Source organism: Mus caroli, chromosome 7 (assembly GCF_900094665.2).
Source record: "Mus caroli chromosome 7, CAROLI_EIJ_v1.1, whole genome shotgun sequence".
NCBI lineage: Eukaryota > Metazoa > Chordata > Mammalia > Rodentia > Muridae > Mus > Mus caroli.
In genome coordinates this window covers 146,320,167-146,347,991 of record NC_034576.1, presented here as the reverse complement: position 1 = coordinate 146,347,991, position 27,825 = coordinate 146,320,167, and the positions used below count along the sequence as shown (strand labels likewise).

At 50.1% G+C, this 27,825-nt stretch overlaps 1 protein-coding gene across 2 annotated transcripts in view; it reads right to left on the bottom strand.

Moving 5' to 3' along the window:
• The window catches only part of Shank2 (SH3 and multiple ankyrin repeat domains 2), a 449,788-nt gene that overhangs the window by 234,244 nt on the left and 187,719 nt on the right, over positions 1–27,825 (bottom strand). Inside the window, exons 1-2 of one of the 2 annotated variants that reach the window (XM_029479124.1) lie at positions 8,212–8,708; positions 4,101–4,419 (exon numbers count right to left, since the gene is read on the bottom strand). In XM_029479124.1, coding sequence (XP_029334984.1) covers positions 4,101–4,419; positions 8,212–8,248 — 356 coding nt within the window. In that variant the 5' untranslated portion in view covers positions 8,249–8,708. Of the gene's footprint in view, positions 1–4,100; positions 4,420–8,211; positions 8,709–27,825 lie in introns of those variants that run through there. The other variant, XM_029479123.1, reaches the window with a different exon arrangement.

The following is a 27,825-nucleotide window of genomic DNA, read 5'->3' as shown; positions in this document are numbered from 1 at the left end:
GCTTGTAGCTGGGGATAGCAATGTATACCTACACCCACACATACCCAAGGTTTTCTAAATCATAACCATGAATACAGTTGTTACAGAATTACAGAGGCACTGGTGCCTGAGTAGGCTATGTGACCATCAGGATGACAATTGTAAGATGAGACAGAGAACAGAACACAGCCTCGGCCTCACCTCTTTATATAGACTATCCTTGCCTTGCCAGCCACATCTTGGGTCTTCATGGATCCATCCATCTATTTTCCCATATATCCATCCATCCATCATCCATCCATCCACCCACCCATCCACATAGCTATCTATCCATCCACTCATCCATCCATCCATCCATCCATCCATCCACTTACCAACATGTCCATTCACCATCCATTGTCCATCCATCTACCTTGTCATTGCTAACCATCTGTCCATCCACTCATATGCCCACTTTACTGAATACTATCTCTTCACTCACACACCCACATTTCAAGAGACACTGCCTGTATCCCAGCTGACCCCTTAATTACCAGATACTGGACAGATCAGTGAATCTATTAAAGTATCAGTTTCCCCATCATGATGAATCATGAGAACAAACCAATAGGAATCCACTCCACATAGTGCAGTGTCAACTGCAAAGCAGGTAACAAAATGCAGGGGAGCTCTAGCTAATTCAAGCCAGTGAATGTTACTCCACACTGACGTCAATGTAAACATAGTCTTGGGTCTCTGTTTTCTAGCCCAGTCTACAGACATCTAGCTCAGAGTCATCAGTTTGAGGGCCTGAAGCCTCCAAGGGTAGGGGTAGGGAGATCATTGGTCATGAAGCAGGGCACACACACAGTAAGGCTCAGCGGTCCTGTGTGAGTATTGAAGCATCATTATAATCACTAGTAACTTGAACTTTATGAAGTGCCCCAAGGCAGCAGGTAGAAAAATTGAGCCCATTTCCCAGATGACAGAGGGTTTCCATGAATAATGACCTCACATGGGAGTCAGAGCCACCCTTGCATCCTGATGCTCTATCCTGTGGTATAGTTAAAAAAAAAAATTAGGGAAGGCTATACCTCAAGGGAAGGTGTTTTATAAACTGTGACCTCCTGCCCAGGGGCTATGCTCTCCTTACGGCAGCCTTGAGCAACAACAGAGCCATGACCCCAGGTAAGGGGTAGCCTCAGACAGGCAGACCTGAGAGGACACACAGTAAGTGAATGGTTCAGTAGTTCCCCAGCCCTGGCATCTGTGTTTCCTTCATGTTCTGGCCAAGAGCAGCCAGACGGAGCACCAGCCGACTTGCTTTAGTCCAAGGGTTAGATTGCTGGAGATTCAGTACCAGAAAGCCAATGTTCTGTGGGGTGACTGGAAAGGATAAATTGGGCCTTTCCCAGCTACCCTGTATGAACGGGAACTACCCACACACCGAGCTCCCTCCATTCACTCCCTCTTCCACCAGTTACTCATTCATTTATTCATAGCTTCCCAGGTGGTCCATCACCGGGCAGCACACACATCTGAGCACAGAAGATGGGAGAAGCTGCAGAGGCTTTGTAGTGAACTCCAACCAGGTAATGTTTCTGCTGACAACCAAAGTCAAAGTAAGAGTGCACACAGGCTTGTCTGAGCTAGGGTGAGGGTCAGGCACTGCAAAAGAGGCCACAGAAGCTGTCTGAAGGAACACACAGCAAGGTAGAGCCTAGGGCACTGTGGCTGTGGCAGTAGGGTGGGACCGGAGTGGCACAAGGACAGAGGTGAAACATTCAATAAGGAGGTGGTGTGGTTGGTCTTGAGAAGAAATGGGGCGGGGCTGATGTGTAGAGTCAAAGAATGCCAAGTATGATCAGGAAGAGTCATCTAGCAGACACCTGCAGAAATCAATGTCTCCCTGGGAAAGGCCTAGGATTAATGGAGGCCAAGAGAGCTCCTAGCTGGGGCTTGGGCATAGCCAATATCATACCCAGCAATTGGGCCTTGAACTCTAGTATATTACCATTCATCATTGCTATGCCTACAGACTGGACACATGTCACCCTGTTCTTTTCTGGCTATTGAAGATTTAGAGAAAGAAACACCAAACTAGCAAGCACAAAAGGCACCTTAGTTTACCCTGCCCCCAACTACCCATCTCTAGGAGCTATGACAGGGACAAGGACTCAATAGGCTCATCACACTGGCTCAAAAAAGACTGCTTCAGGAGGGGCATAGGAGACAAGGTGCAGTCATCAGCCTTCAGTAGGCAGATCCACTGTATCTTTGAGAGTGAACAGAGGGAGGGGCCCATCCAACTCACAGGTAGGAAGTACAATACCCGTACTGTGTTACACTGTGGCCTGCCAAAGTAGTCATAGTCTACTGCACTCTGCAGACTACACAAGGAGAAGAGTTATCTGGACCTGGATTCCACAAGTAGCCAGGGTGTACCTGCTCCTACAGAAAATAGCCTTTACTTGGCCCTGCCTCTTCCAACCATAAACCTGGTAGTCTTACCCACACTGTTTTGTTGGTATCCTGGTGATATGCAGGTGACATTAGCTGTAGGTGACAAGCAGATGTCTAGGGAAATCTAATCTCAATATTAACACACACACACACACCCTCCTTCTTCCTCTTCTCCAATCTCTGTCAACCTAGCCCAGGGATCAGGATAGAAGTCGGAGAGGGAGCCCTTTCCTCTCTTTGTTGAGGTAACCATGTCTTGTTCCACCGAGTGCAGGTGCCCATGTTCCTATAGACCCAGAGAGGGAACATACAGGTAGACAAAGAATAGAGCCACTGAGACATCTAATTGTCACCCTCAGATCCATGTCTGATAGGTTGGGATGCACAGGCAAGGTGGGTACCCCAGAATCTACTAGAGCCTTCAGGGGAAAAGCTAGAGTGGCCTGTGCTTTCTGAAATCCATGGCGCATACAGAATATTCTACAGTCTCTGGCACTTTGCTCTGCAATGTGAGGTCCTTGTCTTAAAAGGATGTTCTTTTGTGATACCAACTGAGGAACTGGCTTTTTCCTGGGATAATGGATGATGATGATGCCAATGTCACCATCCTCACCACATTACCTGAAACTGCAGAGATGGGTGGCATTGGAAAGAGCAGCATGTCTCAGATGGACTCAGCTGGAGAGGCCCATGGCACCACTGTCTTTCTAGGGATCTTCCTAGGGAATCCCCTTTGTTCCACGCCAAATCTAAAGTCACTTAGGACAAATGAGACACTAGTGAAACGTCCCCATGAGGAGTAGGGCCAGATCCACCTGTGATGTTGAGTAATCTTCTACATCTGGACAGCTGAGAGAGGCTCTAGGAATACTGGATGCCCCGACCACCTCCCAGAGTAAATGCAAGTCTCCCAGGACTGTGACTCAGCTGTGCCTCTAAGTGCCACTAGAGGGCGCCGCCTCTAGAGAGGTGAACACAGGGACTCACACCTGTGTTATGTAGGCACAGGACAGAGACTGTGGATGGGCGAGCACACTTCTTCCCACCTTTTCTGGGCCAGCCTGTGTTAGGCAGGGCAGGGCAGAAGAAAAATCAAAAGGGAGACTGAGGAAGATACTAGGACAAGGAGAATGGAAGTAAGCCCCAGTGAAGACATTGCTATGGCAGGCCCACATCCCACCATTCCCTACTGCCCGCAGGAGGGATCACAGGAAGACAGTAAAACCATTCACTCCCTGCTACCCCAAATCTCTCTGATGGCTGTCAAATATAGACTCAAGGCTTCCATAATTAGTTGGTCCTTGAGAGTATCTTCTCTTGGCTAAGAACCTCCCCCCAGGCTGAGATTTCTCATTGCTGCGAGCATGTGGTCACTGGTTTGGACATTGTGTGTATATGACAGAGACTGCTGGGAGAGCATTCGGCACAGGCTGTACTCTCTGCTCTGACTGCCTACAGCCCTTTCATTTCGAGGACCAAGGAGTCAGGGCACTGGAAAGGACATAAGGTCCCTGCACAGCTCAGCTTTCCTTGCCCCTGCATTAAGAGTACTAGGCTAAGCAGAGAGGCCTCGGGCTCAGCAGAGAGAATTCAGCCTTAGCATTTTCTGGGGCAGCTTGAATTGAGAAACATGTATGTCTCCCATGGAAGCCCCTGCCCACTACCCAGCTTCTTCTTACCCCACATGCCAATGTGGCTGTGTCCTCTTGCCATCCTCAGCAGTGCCACCCAGCCTGTTGAGTGAAGGGGAACGGCTGCGGGGCCCAGGGGTGTAGCTTCCAAGGCTCTTGGTGGCTCCATCAGGTTTGCTGGGTGTCTGCTGCAGCAGTTGGGGCGAGAGGCTTCGGTGGGAGGTGGCTGCAGAGCAGACAGCCCATTCAGGTGCACCAGCATTGAGGTTGTTGTCACTATTGGAACGCAGAAGAACTCTGGGGGCAGCCAATGTGTTGGGGGGCCGCCGCCTGCGGTTGGAATAAGCTGGGGCCTCTCGGAAGGGCACTGGGTTGGGAAGAAAAAGAGAGAGAGAGATGAATAATGTCAGGAGACAGGGACACAAGAAGGCCAGGGCTGCATGCATCCACACCCCATACAAGTCAGGGATGGCCCTGAGGGCCTGGTGCAGGCTGTGTAGTGCTGGGATCCCCAAGGCCTGACTCACCCCCAACATGAACACAGAGAAACACTGAGACAGATAATGCCTCCAGCACATGGAAGCTCAAACCAGGACCTCAATGGAAGGGACTCAAGGTCTGACCTTCCATCGGGCCAGCCCATGCCTTCATCAGGGAGATACAGCCATAACACACGTAAGGATGGGCTTCCCCATGTCATCAAGCATTAGGACACTGCACGGCTCAGGAGCATCCCCTAAAAATCTGAACATGACCTCTGTGGGCCCAAAGTTTTCACACTAGTACTAGTATATATAACCCAGGACCTCAGGATGTGACCACATGTGGGGAGAGGTCCTTTACAGGAGTAACTATGTTAAAATGAGTCACTGGGATGAACTCATGTGATAGCAATAATCAGGATCCAGAGATTTAGGACCCAGACATGAGGATACAGAGAAGACATCATCTGTAAGCCACAGACAGACCTCAGGGAACCAGACCCAGGTCATTTTAATCTTGGATGGTCCACTTCCAATATGGAGAAAAATAGGTATTTCATCTTTATGCACTCAGGCCTATAGCTTTGGTCACAGGGAAAGCTAGCCACCTCTATCCTCTAATCTCTTAGGTAGAAGAGGCCACAACAACCCAGAATCTTCCCTTTTTCCTCTCAGCAAGAGGCAGCAGCCGGTGGCCCCACTTCACTGGGTGTTTCATAGAAAGGTCTAGACAGAGCTGGGTCCTCAAACACTCGAGCCCAATACATCCGGGGACTCAGATAAGGCAAACCTGGGCACCTTCAGGTATGGTGTTCACACTGAAGCCACAGTAGATGCCCCCACCTTGATGGCCAAAGACACTACACACCCCTAGCCTCTTAATTGGTACCCAGTAAAACCTTATTACAAGATTTCTGCCCCTAAATCCTAGGGCTCTATTCTATAAACAGGACCCTATGAAACTAGAATAAAACAGGGCTTCCAGGGGGACTGACCTGGGTAAGGACCCCAACATCAAAGAAGCAGAGCACTACAGTTTAGGGCAGCCTATGGCAACAGCTGCCCAAGGTCAGGGGTTAGAGGTGGGCACCTCATAGAGAGCTAAGATCCCTGCTCCATCAGAGTCCATGGCTTTCTGTTCATCTGCATAGCCGGAGGATGAGGACATGAGTGGTACTAAAATAGGTGTCTCATGAACAGATCATGGGAACAGAATGGCTCTGGTAGATCTTATGGGGTCAGAAGTGTTCCAGCACAGCTCACAGGGACAGAGATGGTCCTGGAGGAACGCATGGGGACAAAAGTGGCCTAGGCACAGTTCACAGGGACAGAGGTGTCCCTCGAATAACTCAGGGGGACAGAGATAGCCCAGGCATAATTCAAGAAGTAGACCTAGCAAATCCCACAAGGCTAGAGGTGGTCCTGGAGAAACTCATGGGGACAGAGCTAGCATTCAAACTGCTCACGGGGACAGAGTGGTCTTGGCAGACATCTAGGGACAGAGCCCCAGCACAGTTCACAGGGACAGAGATAGCAGAGGTGGTTCTGACAATCCTCTTTCAGATCAGCTGTGACCCAGGACAATTAATTCTCCTCTTTCTTAGGAACCAGAGCTAGATGCTAAGCTGGGAAGCCATATAGCAGGGTGACAGGCTGCTAAGCTTGGGCTCGTGTAATATATGGAGGGAGTCCTCATCTCCCCAGTGGGCTGCAGCATGTATCGTGCGCCCTGCTTTCTCTGCAAGCTTTTGATGGGAAAAGATGGTCAGCAAACCTCCTGGCTATGTGTGATCTCGCTCCCAGTTTCTCCAGCATGTGACTCACGGGGGGCTGGTCAGGGACAGACTGGGAACACCAAAGGCTAGTAGTGTCTTCCCTGAAGCCAAGAGCCTGTGCTCTTAAAGAGCTAGGCCTACAGCCCCAGCAGCCACCTCCAAAAGAATTATAGCCAGGTCAGGCCACTAAGTGTGTTTGGCTGGGCACAAAGAAAGCCTTGCTGATGACGCTGCCAGAGCAGGGCCTTGAGAAGTCAGAGTATTCACCATGAAGCCAACCAGGGAGTCAGGGGTGATCTTGGGACTTACAGAGGTGGGGGTTTAAAAGGCCTTGTAAAGGACAGGTGACCTCACAATCTCAGTCTCATCTGCCACTCACTGAGATCCGGGGCTCTTCGTGTGAAAGCAAAAGGTCAGCAGACATGGAGAGGATAAATAATGCCTATACCTTGGGGCTGCTGGGAGTATCCCCTGGGTGAGGCATGTGGAGGGTCCCGAACAGCCCCAAGACCCGGACATGCTGGCACTCTGCAACTGTGCATCTGTAGAGTCACCCATCCCTAAGAGTACAGTTGATGGCATCTTTGACTATGTAAGCAGTAATACCCTTAATGGGAAAGTGAGGGGATGTGAGGGCACTTGATACCCTGCCCATTGCTAAGACAGACTCCGTAGGAAAGAAACATCCATAGAAGCAGAATGGAGATAGCATTACTTAACAATCTAACCCATGGCTACAATTCATGCTGTCCGTGGGTTATAAAAAATCGAAGTCCCACATGCCAAATTTTGGTAAGCCTCATCAGAAAAAGAAGAGGATCTATTCTATGCCCATTTTGAAGAGCCTGAGTCTGTAGAAGGAAGGAGTAGGCAGGAAGTCCTCATGCAGGCGAGGCCACACAGGGAGGGTCATAGAACAAAACAGCCGGGACACATTATGCACATTTCACCCCGAAGACCAGGCAAGTGAGTCAAATGGACCCACACAGGTAACATTAGAGTGAACATTTTAATGAAAATTGTCTTGCTTAACGACCAAGCCTCATATCAAATTAGTTTCAAGGCTGCTGAAGTATCTCTGGTGTTTAGTTCACAGTGAGCTTGGGTAGAAAGTGATCTTCCTAATATCCTTAAAGTCACCTCTTTGGAAACCTGGTTTCATCAGAAAGATAGAAAGCTTGCTATCTGAGAAAACTCTCTGACTGGGACCATACACGCAAATGATGTTTTTTTTTTTTCATGAAAAGTGTTAAAAATAACTCCTTTCCTGTCTGAAAATGATTAATATGCCACCCAACGTTTCCTTCTTTCAGCAATCTGCAGGCTCTTAGGTGGGTGGATATTTTCTTAGCTGTCTTACATGCATTTATTTATACAGTTTTTTCCTTCCTCACAATAAAAATCATACAAGGTATGTTAAAGAGGGATTCTTCATGCACCCCATGGCTTATTTCGAAACCCAGGGACAGCCAGGCAGAACTGGCAAGTGGCACTAGAAGAGGATGCCTTGGGTGCATCCAGCCATGTGCCCTGACCCTCCTTAGCAGGTGCTCACAGCCTCCAGGTGACTGGAAGACGGAAAACCAAAACTTCTTTTATTTTCCCCAAGACCTAGTTTCCCAATGTGTCCCTTGGCATAAGCTTTCTGGATGAGATGTTCTGGAATGCAGTTCTGCCAGAGGCTGGTAGCTCAGGAACACACTAAAATACAAAGGCACCTTCATCTGTGTTAATCTTCCAGACCTGACTAGAGCCAAACCATACCACAAAGCTGGGGCAATTATTCCTTGAGCGATGAACCGCAACCAGCAATTTGAGGAGGCACCCGAGTCCCCTCTCCCCCGAGGAGCAGCCCACGGCTGCTCACCAGGCACCCCACGCTTCCTACAGCTTTCTCCTTACCTTCCTTCTTGGTGAAGGCATTTAACAAAGACTTCATTTTCCCTGTGACTTTGGCAGCGGTCCGCTCATTATATAACCCTCTCGGCGGGCAGGAAGGCTAGGCGCGCAGCCCGGCCCCTCGGAGCTGGCGCGGCTGGGACCCGGCGAGCAGTGGCGGGCGTCTGGGCGCTCTGCAGCCCCGAGCATCGCTGGGCATGCCAGACCCAGCGTGCTGGTGACAAAGCCCACCCCATATTCTGTCTGTCAGCTGGGAAGCAACTGTGCGCAGACTGAGGCTGCTCTCAGAACCGGCTACCTCTGGCGGTGATCCTCATGTGAGCAGTGCCACGCTGCCGAGAGAGCAAGCAGGGCATCGGGGAGGCAGCACCACGCAGGGTTAACATGGAGCAGGCGATTGCGCGCGAGCTGGCGGCCAGGAGACACCGGGAGGCATTTGTGAGCCGGAGCCCCAGTTATCCAAGGAAACCCGGCTGCTGCTGGGCGCTCCGTGCGCCTGTGGCTAAATATAAAGTACTGTGCTTTTTCTATTTTTTTTTTTTTTTACATTTTTTTTTTTAAGAAGAAGCCAAGTCTATTTGTCAGCTAGCAGATGTGGTAAAAAAGTCAAGGGAGAAATATCCACGCTTCAGACAAGTCACCAGAAGATCCCTGACACCCCGGTAGGCGTGCCAGGATTCAGGAATTCTGACAGTGACCTATTTCCCTTTGGAAGCATCAGACACAAGTGGCATCACTTCTCTGGCCCTCCCCATCTTGATAATGACCCTGGGAAAGCAGGACTCCGCCCCCTGCCACTTACATTCGCTTTGTGTAAGGAATGGGAAATAATAACTGGCAAAGTAGTCGGAAGTAAAGCACCCCAATACAGGGCAGTCGGCAAAAACGGGCCCTTCAGAGCTCTTTCCCCACGTGTCTCTGGCATTCACACCCCCAACAGAAGTCAAGCAAGGGAAGCTCTCTCCAAACATCACCTTGAGAAAAGTTCTGTCTGTATAGCAAACGAAGAGAGTGCAGAGTGTGGGTGGGGGTGCTCACTGCTGCACCCTGCAGTGGTGGTGGTGGGGGGGGCATACAGTGAATGATTCCCACACCAGGGTGAAGGTGCTATCAAAGGAGGAGGGAGTGCAAGGGTCAGGCTCGCACTGGGCATCTACCACTGGGGCAGCAATTAAGAGTGCGCTTTGCTTCTGTGGTTGCCAAGAGAACAGCTTCCCAAACCCGGGGAAGGGGCGGGGGAGGGGGAGAAAAGGAAAAGGAAGAGACAGGAAAAAGCAACTGGAACTCTGAATTCAACCCCATATGGTCGACACAGTTTATGTCAACAAAAATGGCGGTGTAAGGAAGAGGAGGCTGGCGTGCCTGAGCAGTGGCACCTTCCTTCCTCAGCACACTTGGGATCCCAGGCACGCTCGGAATGGTCGCTGCTGTGCCAGGCGTTGTCTGGGAAGGAAAAGGCTGTGCCTGAATCACTATGTGTGTCTGTGTGTGAGCTTCGTGTCGGCTGAGCATTTAAACATCATCTCCATTGGGCCCACACGGTGCGTCAGCAATGTCAAAACCGCCCGTGTGACATCCTCCCCTGTAGTATCACAGCCGGTGGCATCAAAACGGCTGGCTTAGAGACGGAGCGGCTGTCTAACGCTCGCTGCTGCACCATGCATGTGGCCTCTGTGGTCCTTTGGACATTCTAGGCAAGGTTGAGCACCTTCTGGGAGACTCTTTGCCTGTGACATCACCCACAAGCATCCATCTTCCAGGGATGAACTAGAGATACCTTTCCTGGGTAGGCGTCAACACGGAGGTTTCTAGATCATCATGAAGCACTTGGCTGGAGGCCAATATTGGGATGGTGTCACCAGTGTCCACAGGAAGCCCCACTCCAGAGGCCAGGGACCCCCCCAGTCAGACCCACAACCACATGGGCTCGGGGGACTTGCCAGAGTTCTGGGGACTCTCTGAGACACCAGTGCTGCTCAGTGCTTGCTCCATCTGTCGGGGATCAATATCTTCCAGAAAGCACAAAGCTGCACCCAAGCCTAGTTTCCCTGCCACCCACTGCTTTGGCATCTCCTTGGCCACTGTGTGGTGCAGAGAATGTATGCCCACAACTGGGTGGTAAAGCTAGAAGCTAGGCTTTGTGCCACAGTCACCCTTCCCACCAGAAGATCCTACATCTGACATTGACCTTTGGTGGAGGTTGTGGGAGGAGGCCTCTTCCCAGGAGGGCAGTGTGACACCCCACACCTTTTCTAAATGAAGGAGATGATAGAACCTTCTTTTCCACACTGGGTCTCTGACCTAAGATATGTCAAAAGAGTGAGGATCAAGTAGGTCCCTGTCCCATCTTCCCTAGAGCAGAAACCCAAACTCCCAAACTCCAGCAAGGCAGTGGTGTCACACGTTCCAGATACAAAGCCCCCAGCTGCCACCATCACCAGCCGTATATTAGGTAGCTGCTCCTTTGGATGCATTTGCTCACAAGTAGAAATTGCTGTGGAAGTGTGCAGAGCCCTGAGCTCTCCAATGAGAAGAGCTGAGAATATCCCCAAGCAGAATCGTGTCTCTACCCAGTTCGCATAGTGCCAACTAGACCCAACCCCAAATCCAATGTCCTATCAGGCCTTGGAGAGTGAGCTGTGCTGGCTGGGTGGGGTGGGGTGGGAGAGCAACAGGTATGGGGCACAGGTGGCATGTCTAGGTAGGAGAAACCAGCCAGGCTATAGATACAAGATGATGTGACAAAGGACCCCACAGTATAATCCCATACCTGAGGACACTCTCTTCAGACACCATTAGTTTTGTTTTTTTTAAAAACATGTGTACAATGTATTTTGATCATATTCATCCCAGTGGCCTCTCCACCTCCTCTTAGGTGCATCCAAGTTCAGGTCCTGCTTTCTCTTGCTAAAGCTCACTGAGTCCAGTCAGTGTTGCCTGTGTGTGCAGGGGTATGGAGCCATCCACTGGAACATGGGCTAGTTACCAGTGGCTGCTCCCTCCTCCAGCAGTCAGTCACTGACAATAGACCTTCAGCTGGGAGGTGGTGCTCATGAGCTCCTTGCCATCCTTACTGGGATTCTGGTTGGCTTGGCCTTGTAGAGGAGGTCTTATACAAGGCAACCACAGTGCTGTGAGTTCATGGGAACAACGGCCATGTCATGTCCCCAAGATGGCATTTCACAAGGTTCCACATATCCTCCAGCTTCGCATTCTTTCCTCTCTTCCTTCTGTGCTGTTCCCTGAGCCTTGGTGGTCAGGGAGTGCAGAGGGGTTATTACAGAGGTCCCACGCAGGGCTGGATTGCTACAGAGGTCCAACACAGGGTTGGATTGTTCATTACAGTCTCTTAATTCTCAGAACTGACCAGTTATGAGTTTGCCTTTGCCACTGTTCACTGCTAAATGAAGCTTCTTTGACAAGGCTGAGAGCAGCTCAGCTTAGAGCTGGGGTGACCCTGTGGAGTGGCTGTGGCAAGCAGGACTGTGGGCAGGTGGGCTAGAGACTGTGTGAGCATCTATTGTGATCTGGGCAGTCAGAATGCTGTATAGTTGGCCTGGGATAGGCTCTGCTATGGAGAGGTGGAGGTGCCTTATGCTATACCCTGAGCATTCCTGCTGGGGGAATGGGCTGCTTCTGATATATCCCCGCAAACATGCTGTCCTTGAACACTCCCAGCAACAAAGGGGTCTCTACCTGCAAGCAGTGATTCTTGTTGTCAAGGACAGGTCATGGCACCCTACCCCAAGGAGATCTTAGCGCTGTACCCTACCCCACACCAATGACTCTCTCCTCCTGGCTTCAGAAAACAAACACATGGGGTGTTTATTTTATCTCTCATCTTACAATGTTACATGCAGCATTCATGGCTGGCAGAACATCAGTTGTGTGTGAACAACGGTCCCATGCAAGAAGCTGAGGTTTGGCTTACACTGCTGTGGTTCTATGCTCACAGGTCTGTCAACAGACAGTGAGCCTGACTTCTCCTCACCTAGCACAGAACTGTCTATGTCATCCCCTGAGGTCTTCCACCCAGTGACCGTGGGGACCCAGGTCCCTACTACCAACTCAGACTTCTCTGGATGGTGTTGACTGAGGCTGGCAGCAAACCCGCAGATCCCTGGGAAATACTGGTAGCATCTCTAAGGACACCAGAAACTATAGAGCAGGGATTAAAAATTAAAATTAAGGAAGAGATAAAATCCAAAAGCTGTTTCTCTTCAAGACTGCTAGAGATCCTTTATTCACAGTGCTTTCTCATGAGAGGGTTTGAGACTTCTGGAATGTTCTGGGAGCAACTCCATCCTGGGTTCCCTGAGAGTACCCACAGAACTCTCTAGAGATTTGCAGAGGTTGTATAAGGTACTTGGGTCCTGGAGGTGCTGGGGTGCCCTGCCGCGACATTATGGGTGTGAAGCTGCCATGGTCCAAAAGCCAACATCACCAACTTCCTCATTTCTTTTTTCTCTTTTGCTTTTAGAGAGAGGGTCTCACTATGAAGCTAAGCCTGGCCTGGAACGTGCCATTCTCCTGCCTCAGCCTCCTGGGTGCTCACTCCCATATCCATAAGCTTTCCCCCCACCAATCTGATTTCATTCTGGATGACAGGCCATGGGCAGTATATGATGTACAGATGGCAAAGAGCTCGAGTCTAGACACGTAACCATGAGCCCCCAGCACTGCAGGGAGGTGAACTCCATCAGCATCTGGGACCACTCAATGTCCATTCATGCTTGGAAAAAAATCAGATCATGCTCCCGGGATCAGACCCCTGAAATGAGCCCCACACCACCATTTTCTCTCCACTCCACAACCAGCATGACCAACAGCCTGTGTCCCTACACCCACCCTGGCCGTGGGACTTCCTCTCAGAGCTCACTAAGCCCTTCATTTCCATGTCTTTTGACAGCTGCCTGACAACAGGCTGAAAATAATTTTACTTCTTGTACAAAAAAAGGCTCTCTGTGCATCAGAACATTTTGAGGCTCTCAAGTCCTGGCAGGGAGGACATGGCAGGTGCTCCCAGCACGTGGTGAGACTCGGAAGTGCTTACTGCTGATGACAAGCGTGTCTCCCCTTGCTGTGGTTTCAGTGTTGGAGGGTGTGTGTGCAGGAGCTGGATAGTGTGGGCTAAGGCACTGTCCTCTGTAGCCATGGGCTATCTGCTCGGGCAGTCCCTTTTCCTTCAGTTTCCCCCACCAGCAGAAGTGGGGTGCCTGGCAATTCCCAGTACTGGCTGTGGGGTTACCTGAGTTCATGTGTTCAGGGTATAACAAAGTGTTCCCCCACACAGCACTCTGGAGAAGAACTACCCAGTGGGGAATGAGGCTCTGTGACTCTAGAAAAGCTACCCCTTCTCTGTGTACTTCTGTTTCTGTAGAAAAGGATGTCCCTGGAGCTGCCTCATGAGAGGTGGCAAGAGTTCAAGTGTTTCTATTTGCAACAGTACTGTCAGCACTGGCTGAGTAATACGAGCCATTAGAACATGTGTGATGGAATCCAGGGACACCGCTCAGTTCACACAGTGTTTGCTTAGCATGCACAAAGCCCCTAGGTTCAATCCCCAGCACGGCATAAGCCAGGCATACGTGTTGTAATTTACACCTGCAATCCCACCCAGCACTCAGGAGATGAAAGCAGGTAGATCATGATTTTAAGATCCTCAACTACACAGCAAGTTTGAGGCCAGACTGGGCCACAGAACACCTTGCTTCACAACTACAGCAAGAAGATCCCAACCACACCAAACTACAAGTCATCAGGTGGAAAGGTGGTGGACAATCCCCTCCCCTACATAGACTCTCCCTAGCATGTCTAGATGCCTCTGTCATCTTTCAGGGTGTTACCTCCTCTAAGACACCTCCCTGGCTGACCTTGTCATTGGAGACACTGTTCGTCAAGATTCCTAGTGCAGCAGACAGTCCTTTGGGCTTTTCTTGGATATGCCAGTGTTTCCTCTTTCCCCTGAAAACTGGGAGCTGGAAATTCCCAACATGCTGGAAACTAAATGAACGAGTAAAAGAATCCAGTCCTTTGGGTTCCAGGCGCAGCAGGCTGGTCTGTCTCCAGTCCTATTTAAGTGACATGAGGCAACAGGCAGCCCATTGTCCAGCCCCACCCCTACCCAGGGCTGTTCCACTCCTATCAAGGGCTTATAGGGGTACCACACCACACCAAGCAGTTGTCTAGGGACCTAGTAAGGCCTGTACAAGAGGGCTCTGACAGGATTGTTATTTGAACAGGAGCACCAGAACTCAGTTCCCAGAATCCTTTTGGTGTCTTCAGCATTCCCTGTAGCCTTATTTTGCTGGGTGAAAGCTAGAGCCTGTCCTTAGCTTCTAACATCGCTTGGACTCACCCATCTGATTTGCACAGTGAAGGGCATTTTGATACAAGGGAGTACCTTGTGAGGTGGCAGCAAAAAGAGAAGCAAAACTGCATATGTAAATGGCAGGTAGCAGTTTAACTAGGCACTCACCTAGGCCAGGATGGTGCTCCCTCCATCACTATACTTTTGGGAGTTCACATTAGACTCCTGCGGGAGCCTCTCCTAGAGAAGAGACCTGCCTCAGCCAGCACAAGGCTATGTTCTGAGGATTCACTGAGAATGGGTACTGAGGGCATGCATGCTAGGTATGTGCATGAAGTCACATGCTTCCCTTCAGCTGTGGCTAGATACCTCAAGGCACAAAGCCGCCACCCCCACCCCATGTGGTACCACCACAGTGGAAGAGAAGAAAATGGGAGATTCTAGAAGCAGCTAGTCCAACTTCCCAGGCTTTGTGGCATAGCACACCTTGATGCCTTGAGGCAATCCTTATTTTCCCACCTTAGCTTCCTGAGGTTCTGCTCCACTGGCCCTTATTTCAGTGGAGGAGAACAAGGTAGAGAGAGACAGGGCTGCTGAGGCAGGGGAGTACCTGAGCTGCTTTCAACACTGGCTCAGAGGCTGCTCTGTCTCCTGGTCTAACAGAGGTCCATGGGGAGCTGAGAAGAGAAAGAGAGGCTCCAGAGGTTTTCAGTGGCCCACCTGACCCTAACTCCAACAAATGTCAGAAAGGAAATGGACCAGGTGTAGGGCCCCTGGCCAGTGGTGTCCGTCTGCAGCAGGGAGGCAGAAGCAGAAGCGGGTGCAACTGGGCAGGTAGAGACAAGAGCTCTATTCCTGGAGCCCATTCCTACCAAACTCAAACCAGCAGACCTCACTCCCTTCCCTAGTAGCTTCAGATAACTGCAATTTAAATATTAGTAGGCAAAGTATCTCCATCTCACAGTAATTGGTGAATGAGTCATTACCCATATAAATAAGGCCAGATATTAAAAGGCGTCTCGGCAGTAACATGGGGTTAGCTTTGCACAAAGATGTGGGTGTCGTCTGCGTCTGCGGCGTCTGCACCATTCCAGCAGGAGCCACTGAGGGGCTCAACTTTTGGAAGTTATATGGTACCCAGGGTGAGTGGCACTGCCGAGGAGCAGGCTTCAGAACTGACCTGAGCCTGGCTGGACTGGACTGGTGCTAAGGGGCTGGGTAAGAACTGGGTAAGAGCCTCTTGCAAGTAACCTTGGATACCTGTCCAGGACCGTAGCCAATGCAGGGTCTCTGGAGGCCCGAGAGAGAGGTAAGAGAGACTGGAATATATTCTTAAGATCTTAAGTGTCAAATGCTGCCTCACCAGCCAGGCCCACCTTGCCCTGCCTGCTCAGGGCTGCCTGCTCTATACTCAGACCCTAAGGCTGTTATAACCCATGTCCTGATCCCATTCTGGCTCAAACATCACCTCTATTTCCCCTTAGACTCAGCCAGCACCCTTGTATCAGAACTGGTCTTTTCCCACATAAGCCTGTCTTTGAGCTCTGGAAACTTCTGGTGGACAGAAGGGCATGGATCAGGTTCTTGGCTTCTACCTGGACCTGAAGATCCCCTCCCCTGCCTGGCTCTTCCAAGAGAGCCCTAGAGTCCTGCCTTCCTACAGGAACCCTTCCCCCAAGATGGAAGGACGTGCGAAGGTCCCCTGTAGACTTCAGAGAGACAAAGATAGCCGTCTGCAGGGAGTAAGCCAATTACCAGCAGTGCTGATTAGCAGAGTACAGTCCTCGGCCTGGGAGCCAAGTCCATGCAGCACTCCCTCCCTCCCCAGCCTCCAGGCCTGTTGGGTCCTTCGGTCCAGCTCCTAGGAATTCATGAAATTTGAGCCTGGAGCTAGCAGATGGGCATTCTGGGTCAGTGAGTGGCCCAAAGTGGGATTCCAAGATACAGCTTCCTCATCTAAAGAGAAACAAGCCCTAGCCTGCCTCACAAGTTCCCTGAGTATCCTGAGGAAGGGCTTAAGACCCAGAGAGACTGGACTCACTCTCAGCCTCTCTGGAGATGGGGAGCATGTGCTAAGCCCCACCCCACAAAGTATGTAGCTCAGCATCTTCCTATCACAAGCATGTGGCATGGGCTGCCTGCCACCACCCTCCTTAGCTGGAAGCCTTATGAGGTAACCCAGAGACTCCAGAGACTCAGACAGCATGGCCAACATATAACAAGGCCTGCATCCTGCCTTGGCTGCATGCATGGTAGAGAGCTGATCCTCACATGGCCTGGCTGTTTCTCCATAGTGGACACACATGCCCAGCTCTCAGCTATAAAGGAGAATCAACTCCTCTCAGCCATCCTTGCTCTGGCTGGACTCTCTGGGAGCTCTAGGGAGGACCCTGCTTTTAGAGTTGCCCTGACCTACACAGCCACTGCTTCCTCCGCATAGCGCCTCACCACACCCTGGAGAATAAAGGTGGACTGCAGGAGCCAGGGCCATGCCGAGGGACCACAGTGGCTGTATGGCCACCATGACTCCATATACAGAAGCTGAGACCAGAAAGCACAACCATGGCAACCAGGCCCCCATACTGAAGGCCAGCATTCCCCAGTGTGTGTACTTGTGTTCTTGGTGCTTCATGTAATGGTATGTGTAGATAGGGATATTGGGAAAGATTAGGGCTAGGTGAGCCTGTGAAGGAAGGGACTCATGATTCATGGTCTTCTAAAACAAGACACAGGAGAGGTTCTCTCATGGGAGTAACACAGATGAGATACTCCAGAAATGGTCTTGTCCTGGCCATTCATTATTTGTCCTCATTGCATATATCAGAAACTGAAGTCGTATTATTTAAGAATCCATACTGTTTCTTCCTGAACAAAATATCTGTCTTAGTCACTACTTCACTACAGTAAGGAGCCCAGCTCCCTTCAAAGATGCCTTCAAATGTTCATCCAATAAACAAGTAAATAAAAATGAAGGTTCTCTCCCTGCTTCACCCTGGGCGTTACTTCATTATATAAGACAACTGTTTCTAGAATTCCTCACACCATGAATACTCTTCCTGCACCTTCTGGGAGGTCTGGGGCAGAAGACGGAGTCACAGTCATTCTCGTTTTGGCAAACCCACTCCCCAGCATAGCAAGAGCTTAACAATGAGTGTAGGGGCCTAACAAAAGCAATACGAGGGAGGGAAGGCCTATCTGGGCTCCCTGGGTTATGGTGCAGTCCATCATGGCGGGGAAGGCTTGGCAGCAGGAGCATGAAGCAGTCACTCACTTCCCATCCACAATCAGGAAGCAGAGAGAGATGAACGCTGGTACTCAGCTTACTTTCTCCTTTTCATTCACTTCTGGACCACAGCCACATTGAGAGTGGGTCTTCACTCCTCAGTTAAACCTCTCTGAAAAAAAAAAAAACCTTTCCAGACACATATGGGGGTGTCTCCTAGATGGTTCTATTCATGCTGATTATCAAGATTCATGCCCACATATGGCAAAATGTTCTCCTTTGTGTATCTGTTGTCTTCCAATTCAGACGCCGCACAACTGTATCTGTTATCTGATGAGTGTTGAGTTTTCTAGCAGTAAATAAAACCACTGGCAGAAGATGAACATGAAGCCAGTTACAGGGTTCTTTTAGAGGGATTGCTACTGCTTTGGTTTTAGGATGAGGTCTGACTCTAATCTCCCTTCCAGGGATCCTATAGACAGGCCAAGGTGCTTGCTAAGTTCCACCAAGGCGGGACTTATGTCTCCACTGTTGCCTCTGCAGACAGAAACTCCTGACATCTCCCCTGGACTCTCCAAGTTTAAGTTACTGTTTTCCATTGGGCCCTTCAGTTCTTCCCCTGCACATATATGGTAGCTCAGGAGCCTGTCAGGGATTTGAGGAAGATTTGGGTGAAGATTTTGTAGGTGTTACTTTTTATAAGAACTTCCCTCTCTGTTTTAGCCATCTAGACAACTCTGACCCCAATGTCTAATGGTATCTTCTAGCCAGTGATATCCCACTATCTGTGAGGGCTTTTCCTGGGGCTTCCCTTTCCTCAGGGCCCTTTCTATTTCTATGTGCTTTGGGCCACTCAGGAGTGGCTTTTATACATACTTCCTCACTGTTCCTAGTGGGACAGTTATCTGACACGAGCAACTTGGCCTCCAACCACAGATGCAGGAGGGGAAACAGCCTTCCCAGGACCTCTGCTCTTGTCATGAGTTGGGATTGTACTGCAATAAACAAATCCAACTCTTTCCTATACAAGGGCCCTGGGAGACCAGAGGTGAAGGCTAATGGAAAGAAGAGTTCGCCATTTACTATGTCTGTCAATCAAAGCCAATAAAGTAGGGCAGGGAGTATAGCTCAGCTGGTAAAGTGCTTGCCTAGCATGCACAAAGCCCTGGGTTCCATGCCCAGTACAGTATAAACCAGGTGTAGTGGCATGTGCCTGTAATCTCAGCACTTGGGAGATAGAAGCAGGAAGATCACGAGTTCGAGGTCATAACCGGCTATACAGAGAGTTTGAGGCTAGCCTTGGATAAATGAGTCTGAGACAAAGAGATACCCAGAACATGAAATGCTCTTGAGGTTGCTGGTTCGGGAACTCAAATCAACTTTTTCTCACTGGATCCAAATGCCCAGTTTTATTTTGGGAACTAAAGAGCCGCCGTGACTGATTTAACCTTAAAGCAAATCAATTCCAGGGCTGTACTCATGGTCTGGCTACTATTAGATGCAACTGGGATCAGGAAAGCCCTGAAACCCAGAGAGAAACAGGGAATACTGGGAGGACTGATGAGCAGTGTATACAGCCAGGGACTGAAGGCAAAGAGGACACATGCCCACATGCTCATGGAAGGACCCAAACTGGGTGGTGCTGTGAGCCCTTGCCATGAACTAGGGATGGATTTTATTATTAAAATGCTGGCCTCAATTTCCCTGCCATGGTTTCCCACAATAGAGTTGGACTCACTTGTATTACCATGGTATGTTAAGCCAAGTAATGTCCCAACCATTGAGTAGAGAGACTGTTAGGTAGACTCCTTATAGTTCCCAGGCAAGTTGACAGACATTTGTGTATGCTCCTGATAGATCCACTGCTTTGTGGAAGCCCTGGCTCAAACAAGGGCTTATATTCCTTAGAAGAGTCCCAGAGATGGTCTGGAGGCTCAAGACCAAGACAGTTACTGAGGAGGTCTTGCAGGATACCTATCCAGGTTTTGTATGTCAAGGATTACCTATGTTCTTGAACCAAGTTATTTATTCCCTGTGAGTCTCTGCATCTTTATGGGTAAATGAGACTCAAGTGACATGCTCTATAAAGTCCTTCTGGCTTTAAGAAGCAGGGAGAACTGGGCACAGCAGTGGGTTTGCAGAGCTGTGTCAGGAGCTTGCTCATATTCCTTGGTGGGGGATAGGCACCCCTTCCCAACCAGCTAATAGAATCCTAAGGTTGCAGAGCAGATAACTTGAGTTTTTATAGAATCTGGCTCCTCTATTCAGCTAGGTGAAGAAGCTAAGCCATTCTTAACACCAAAGGAGACATTGCTGGGCTGGGAGGCCTAGGGGAGAGGCAGCCAGCAAGATCCAACAGTAAGGACAGGGTGTCGTCCACGTGATGCTACTGGAAGCTCTCCCTTCAGCCACAAACAGTCCTCACCAGCCCTCTAAGAAGAGTCCAGGAGGAAGGCCTGCAGCCAGACAGAAGCATCGCACAGGCAGTTGTTACAAGGAATATGGGTGCTATCCAGGGATACGCTGCAAACAGTCTAGGAGGGTGTGCCACATGGAGCATCTTCAGAGGTTGTCGTGGACTCACTGGTGCACTGCCACTGGATCTAGACCAGGTCACTTTGATGGGATCTGAGTGAGACGACCCTAGCATGAACCTACTCACTTGCACAGGGGTAGGATGAGGTGGGGAGAGTATCTTGGTATGGAAAGTAACAGAGATGGAGGCTGCACTCATCTTGTCTCCCTCTGACAAGGGAGACACCTCTGATGGAGGTGTGGGTAGGCAGGAGGGACCTTTCTGTCTCCCCAGCTGCATTTTACCCTCCATTGAGGGTTTTAGAGAATGGCTGGACTAACATGACCTCTGCCACTTCTTCTGGTAAGGTATCCATTCCATGATCCCCAGTCTGCTCCAGCAGATGTTGAACATGGAAGGCTGGATCTAACACGGTGTAGATTACCAGTCTATGCTCAGAGCAGGGTCAGAGCCTCAGGCTCTCAGGTAATAAGGCACATGGGACATTCAAGTGGTGATTCACTGTTGGGGTTGAAGGTGACATTTCATGGGGACTGGAGAGTCTCTCATAGGAAGCTGAGCGGGCTTCTGGTGGTCTAGGGTGGGTGGAGTGATATTATACACAGAATTATCAACACTTCCAAATTCTAATTTTTCGATCTGTGGCTTCTACCTTTGGAAGAAGACCCTTTCCAGGTGTGATTAGGTTAGAATAGGTCACTGGCTTGAGCCCTTGTCACATATGGTTTGGGTCCTTATTATGAAGAGGAGGTCAGGATAGGAGCCCACAGAGGACAGCTGTATTGAGGACATGGGGAGAAAACACTATGGGCAAATTGGGAGAGGCCTCAGGAGGAGCCAGTCCTGCAAGCCTGCATCTTGGACTTCTGGGATACGGAATGGTGGGCATGTGCCACTTAAGACCCAGCTAACTGCTTTTCCAACAGCCCAGGCAGAGTGAGGAGTGCACAAAGCCCTTCAGGGGGTGTGGTCCATTGCCTTTGAGGTGAAACTCTGGTCCTGGACTAAGCGCTGAAACTGGAAGTTGGACTTCCTCTTCATGAGCTATTTTGGGGTCTTCAATCTCTCTATCTTGGGTAGAGGGCCTCATCCCATTCCACCTCATCTTAAAGACATAATCCAGTGCTTCTGCACCAACAGCACAGGTACCATAGGGTACAAGTTCCCAAACCTGCACACCTCACCTGTCTGTAGCCAGCCCTCTTTCCAGCCCTCCTGTTCTGGCTGATGGGCCTCTACCGCATCGGTCCCATCCCTTTATAGTCTACTTTTACCAACACCCAAGGAGCGCTCCATTTTTCTATCTGGGTCAGCAGCACAATCCAGGAAGTGTACTCTCCCTGCTCGCTGCTACCTGATGTGGCTGGCCACACATTTGTCCCAGGAGGGTGGGGGAGGGAAATGAAGTTTCCTGCCCCTGAACCTGATCCTTCTGGTATTACCCAGGAGGTGGTTAAAATGCTGTGTGAGCTTCTACGGCTGACATGGCCCCACATGCAGCAGGGCACAACTCCAGCTTCTGCAGAGGGACAGACCTTGAAGCCTGCCTTTCCTTCCTTCACAGCTTTCGGCCCCGTGCCACAGCTCTGTGCTGTCCCGTGTGACATTATATAATGTCCCTGGAGGCTTCTCACTGTCCTTTTCAGGCCAGGTTCTTCAGAGCTGGGTGAGATGCAATTGGACTCTCTGCTTGATCAGTATAATGGCCCAGACATCTTTGTGCCTGTGGTGCTTGCTTCTTTGAGTTCTTTCTTCTCAAAGAAGGAAGCCACAGGGTAAAAGGCCTGGATGTGCTTATGGTTAGTGCAAATCGCTCTCCAGGAAGAACTAACTAGCCACTAGGAGTAAATTTTCTCTTAAAAAATAGGATATTATAGAGAGACATGTGTACCCTTCTTTTTTACCTACCAGACCAAGGAAACAGTGGACCCCAAGGCATTGGATTGCCCCAGGAGTCTCATGCTAGGGAGGGAAAGGCTTAAGTCTGGTGCCAAAGGGGAGCTTGTCCCCTAGTGAGCCCCCAGAGTTCTGAGAACTTGTCAGCGCATCTTGCAGGAGAGACTGGAGCTGAGACAGTGATGGGTCAGTGCTGAGCAGGACCACACCCTGACCAGGACACTCAGCTCTACGCTCCTCCTACCTTCTGTTAAAACCTAAATTTCACACCAGGAGCCCAAAGATAGACTTGGGAGTCACGTCACCTCTTTGTCCCTCTTCCTAATGTGGCCATATCAAATGACTCCTCTCTCTGTTTTTCACTATTAGCTGTCTCTTTAATTGGCCTACTGAGGATGAGTTACCAAGCCTGGCCTGTTCAGACCATTAGAGAGAGTCCAGGTTCTAACCCTAAGAGCTCCAGTAACGATGCCAAAGCCAGAGGTCATCCTTCCAGCAGAAGATGGACCATAACCCTCGTGATATCAGGCAAGCGTTCTTCTTCCCTGCTCCTGGATCTTCCCCAGTGGGCAGTAAGCTGCCAGCTTAGAAGGTGCTATCTGCTGGCTGGCTGTTGGCTCTGGTCCCCTAGGGTGACCTCAGAAGAACTGTGATGGGTTTTTGGTGGGTGATGTTGTCTTGGCAACCATGAACAAGACTGGAATCCAGTAAGCTCCTACCATTCATAGTCTCTTCCCTGAGGCTCAAACTAGGATGGCAGGTAGCACAGTAGGACCAATGATGTTGGGTTCCCCAAACAGAATAGGATTTATGTGCTCAGTAATAGAGAGGGGCATCACAGAATTAAGAATCACAGGCAGGCCCTTAGTGAATGAATAAACATCTCCCATAATTACAGAGCGGGGAAACAGGAGGAGCAGAACAAAGGCGGAGAGACAAGCATCCCAGCTGCTTGCTGCAGGGCTGAAAATAGATACCCACTGAAGAAGACTGGACGCCACAGGGCGGAGTTGTCGTCTGTGAGCTTCCTGCAGTCAGACAGCATCAAGAACAGAGGCCGGGAGGGCCACTGAGGAGGGGACACCTCACCTCAGAAGACACTGGGATAGTCCACACGCCCTGGAAAAGCCTGTGGCAGTGGGTGTCCTCGGGGATGCCAGATCCAGAATGACTGAGACGGAGATCAGCACTGGGGCCTTTGCCTTCTGGAGGCAGAGCAGGACAGCGAGCTAGAGTCTGCAACACAGTCTCAGGTTGACAGAGCCACCGTCCACAAAGGTGGCAAAGAAGATGGTGGGGGCTTTTAGAGAAGGTGGAAAGCAACGGCTCCATCATTCCTGGTACTCTGTGGGGAGGGGACTCTGAAACCCCAACATCTCAGGTTATTAATCTGTAGGTGAATAGTGAAAATATTGGCCACATGTTTTGGCCAACAAGGACCAGCCATTTACAAACTGCTTGTCTTGGAATCGACACATGCAACATGTCCAGTGTTGACCAGTCTAATGCCTATATCAACACGGGAGGACACAATACTGTGCCATGACTTCAGGGGGTCATGGACCTTAGCTTAGAGAGGTTAAAACAGTTTGGCTGAGACCTGAAGCTCCAGAGTCTGCTCTTGGGGACACCACAACACCATCCTTCCTACCATCTGTAAGACTGTTGGATTGAGCCCCACCCTTGGAGGGCCTTTGTTACACACTCAGAACAAGACGCTCCTAAGTACCATGGACAGCTCTGCACACATGAAACTGACCAAGAATTCGCCTCTTGCAAGGGTATCCAACCTGCTCAGCTGGGTAGACACACCTCTTCCTAGAACTTAATGGCTTTACTTGAGGCTCCCACACAAGCTCACCAGACTTGCTCTGGACCGTTTTGTGCCCTGTACCCCTCTGCTTGGCATAGGCCTATAAGGATCCTGGAGAGATAGAAGCACACAGAGCCTGTTCTTAGGGCCTCAGCCTGGTCCAAGGCCAATTGTCCCTCTAACCAATATAAGTACAGTCATGTTCACACCTTCCAGTGGACTCTGATGAAACCCTAAGGAAGGGTTCCCTGAATGTGGCCTTGCAGAGCACGGTGGTAGAAGGTTTGGCGGCAGAAGGGCCGCTGCTATGTTTTTAAGCAAGAAAAGAAATGCCAGGAAGCACAGCCGTCAATCCTCGAATCTGCTGTCAGTGTTAAAAATAGGGGGGACTGTGCCAGGCTGCCTGTGAGGAGCCCCACTCACACCAGCATTTTTAATTAATTTTAAATTGCTCTGGAAAGGGGACAGCACTGAGAACCTGCCAGAGTGTTCCCTCATGCTCAGCAGCAGCCCCTACCAGACGTCTCCTCTGTGCCCTGAAAGTCCCCAGCCCCCAGCTGCAACCTCTGATTAATTCAGCTCACAATTCCAACTCACAAGCTGCATCAATGTTGCAGTCACCGTGGACTTCAGAAGAGCACTGCCTAGGTCCTCCTGAAATCTGGCCTCCAAGAGGGGCCAGGACTCTACTAAGGCTCAGGGACTGTCCTTAGTAGAAAGACCCAGGTTGGACAGAGGTGACCCCAGGGTGGCCCAGTTTGGAGTTCTAGCCAGCTGGGTCAGGTTTAGCTGTTTTGTCATGCTAGAAGATGGGGCTGTGCAGGAAGGGTGAGTCCATGCCCGTTGCTGTGGCTAAGAGAGTTCAAAACTCACTAGTCTGCCCACAGGAGACAAGAGAAGGTTCTCTTGTGACAGCACAGTCTTGGTGACAGCAATATCCTTCCCGCTTCCTAAAAAAAGGCAGGCAGAAGCTTGGATCGTCATGTGAAATTTCTAGATTTTTAAATACTAGTAAATCATTTCCTTTTTTTCCCCCTAAAATCCAAATATGCCTTACTTATAGTTTAGGATCTGCCCACAAGCCACCAGAAATTGGAACTGGGTGTTTGAAAGTTAGGCATCTTTAGGACTTGTTTCTTTCTGATGTGCCTAGCAAGGACAAATAAGTATCCCTGTCTATCAGGGCATTCCTGTCAAGCTCAGTGTCCCCCAGGCAGCCCATAGGTGGCCTCAGTGCGGTTTTTCAAAGTTAGTTCCGTGGGACCCTGGACATCTGGAGGCATGGTGTAATTCAGGTTCCATGGGGCATACAAGGTTAAGTTTCTTATCGGGATCTTAAGTATTATCAAGCACACCATGATGCACCTAAAAGCACTGGAATAGGGTTGGGCAGAACTGACCCCTGACCTGTGTCTCTCAGAATAGCTAAGAAACTTACTAGAACCTAGAATGCCAAGAGCAAGTAGGTCTGAACCTAACTTGGAGGGCTCTGTCAGAGGTACATGCAATGCACCCCAATCATGAGTGGTTTACCAGCTTTGAATGGTAGTTGGCACAAGCTCAAACTCGGAACCAGGGCCTCAGAGTCTGGAACATGAGCTAAATGCAGGCCTTTTGTACCTGGTTAGCTATTGAGTGGCATAGGACTCTGGGAGAACAGTCTAGCAAGCCACAGCGACAGTGACTCAAGCTTCTGCCCAGCACACACACACACACACACACACACACACACACACACACACACACAGGGTTTCTAAGAGAGACTCAGTATTCCCCAGGAAAGAGTTGGTGTACTCTTGAGGACCTAGCCTGGGCCTTCGCAATGTCAGACCTGGAGCATACAGTGTGCTGCTAGGACATTAGGGCCCTGGCCGTGACCTCCTTGCCTGGACAAACACTGCATCTACCATAGAGAAGGCTATTCTACCTACAGTCTGCAGAAGCAGGCATAGCTTGTCATTTGAGCGAGGGGGTCTGAGCCCTAGCTCCATGGTACTCCCGGTGACCCAGTGATATGAGAGGACAGCCAACTGGCCAGCCACCAACAGGTGCCCCGAAGGCTCTGGCAGGCTCCATAGCTCCTCACGACTTTACCACAAGGGCTAATTAAAAGAACACACACTGCGGTATGTCCCTCCCAAACTCAATCTGGTTCCTCGTGGAAAGAACTGGCCCAGAATGGAGGGGTTTGCTTCGCTTCTATAAGCTTCCAGGTCAGAAAGGCTGGTGTTCTGAATAAGTGGCCAAGGGCCTCAGTTTCATCTAGGTCACAGAAGACATGAAAACCTTAGCTCTTCCCTTCTCCGTTCTCCTACCTCCTCCACATGGGGTCTCCTGTCGCCAGTTATATATACTTTACCCTTGACCTCTGCTTCTGCCTACATATTTACTTTAAGGTTCTCTAGCCTTAAGTTGGTGACCCTTCCGACGAGTCTTCTCCACACACTGTCCCACCTGAGTCTCTCTACAAGCTACGGTCACTTTCTCTGCTGCTAGAAAGTTTGTGTTCCCCTTCTCAAGATGTGGCAATCCAAGATTTATATACCAGGATGGTGGCAGTCACCAATAGGCTTTGAGGCAATTTTCCACCAGCCCCAGATGCTGGCCACCCCAGCCTCACAAAAACCCTGGACCACTCCTCTAGTTTTCAAGGCTTAGGAGTCCTAGCAGAAAGCTGAAACTTAGACTCACACAGGACCCAGAGTTCACCTTCCCAGGATGCAGCAGACCCCACGAGGGTGTCCCTGGTGTGTTGCAACAGTGTCAACAGATTCCCTCCATCTATATCTGCTCCTCCTCCATGGCAGAGGTTCATCTTGTCCCTTTACCTGTTGCCAATATGCAGACCAGGATGGGAGCAAACCTGGTACTCATCTGTACCAGAGGCTGCAAACCCAAGGTAGGAAAAGGGACAGCTTAGCAGGCTGGCAGACAAGCTTATGATCAACACAGAGGCCTCAGGGATTGGAAAGACCTTAGGAATCATGTCCCCAACATGTTGAATGTCAATAAAACTCAAGTCTGGCTGGAAAGGAAGTAAGCTTCCTCAGGGGTGAGTAAATGGAGCTCAGGCCCTTGTGAGCCTCTGGCAGATTCTAGGGAGGGCTGTGTGTGAACAATTACACCCAAAGTCCTTTTGGCTCCCAGCCTGGCAGTGGGCAGTGGATGTAGATAAAGGGCAGTTTCTGAAGGCAGGGAGGCTTCCTCAAGTGGTGAGGTGTCTAGGATCTGACAAGATCACCTCCCAAAAGACTTAAAATAGTAAAGAGAAGGAAAGGATGACTGGATACATGGATCAGATTGATAGGAAGCTGGCTGGGTGGATGAGATAGGTGGATGGATAGGTGGGTGCTGATGAATGGAAAGATGGATGGATGAGTGGAGGATGGATGAGTAGGTGAATGGCCAGTTGCATGGACATGGGAGGACTGGTAGATGGATGGATGGGAGGCTGGCCAGTTGGCTGGCTGGATATATGGATTAGATTGGAGGGATAGATGGATGACTAGCTTGGCTAGATATATGCTGGATAGAAGGGAGAATGGATGGATAAGGGATGGGTAAGATGAATTGTCTGACACATAGACCAGTTGTTCCCATTTCCACATGTTTCTGCCTGGTCTAAGTGTCTACCTCCTTTTAGGAAATAGTTTACAGAACACTTCAACAGTCCTGAAGAAAGGCGCCAAATACTGTTTTGCTGAAGGAGAGGGCTGTAAGCACCTTATACAGAGCCCCATCCCGAGGTTGAGATCTGTGATGGTTTGTATATCCTTGGACCAGGGAGTGGCACCATCTGNAGGTGTGGCCTTGTTGNAATAGGTNTGACCTGGTNGGAA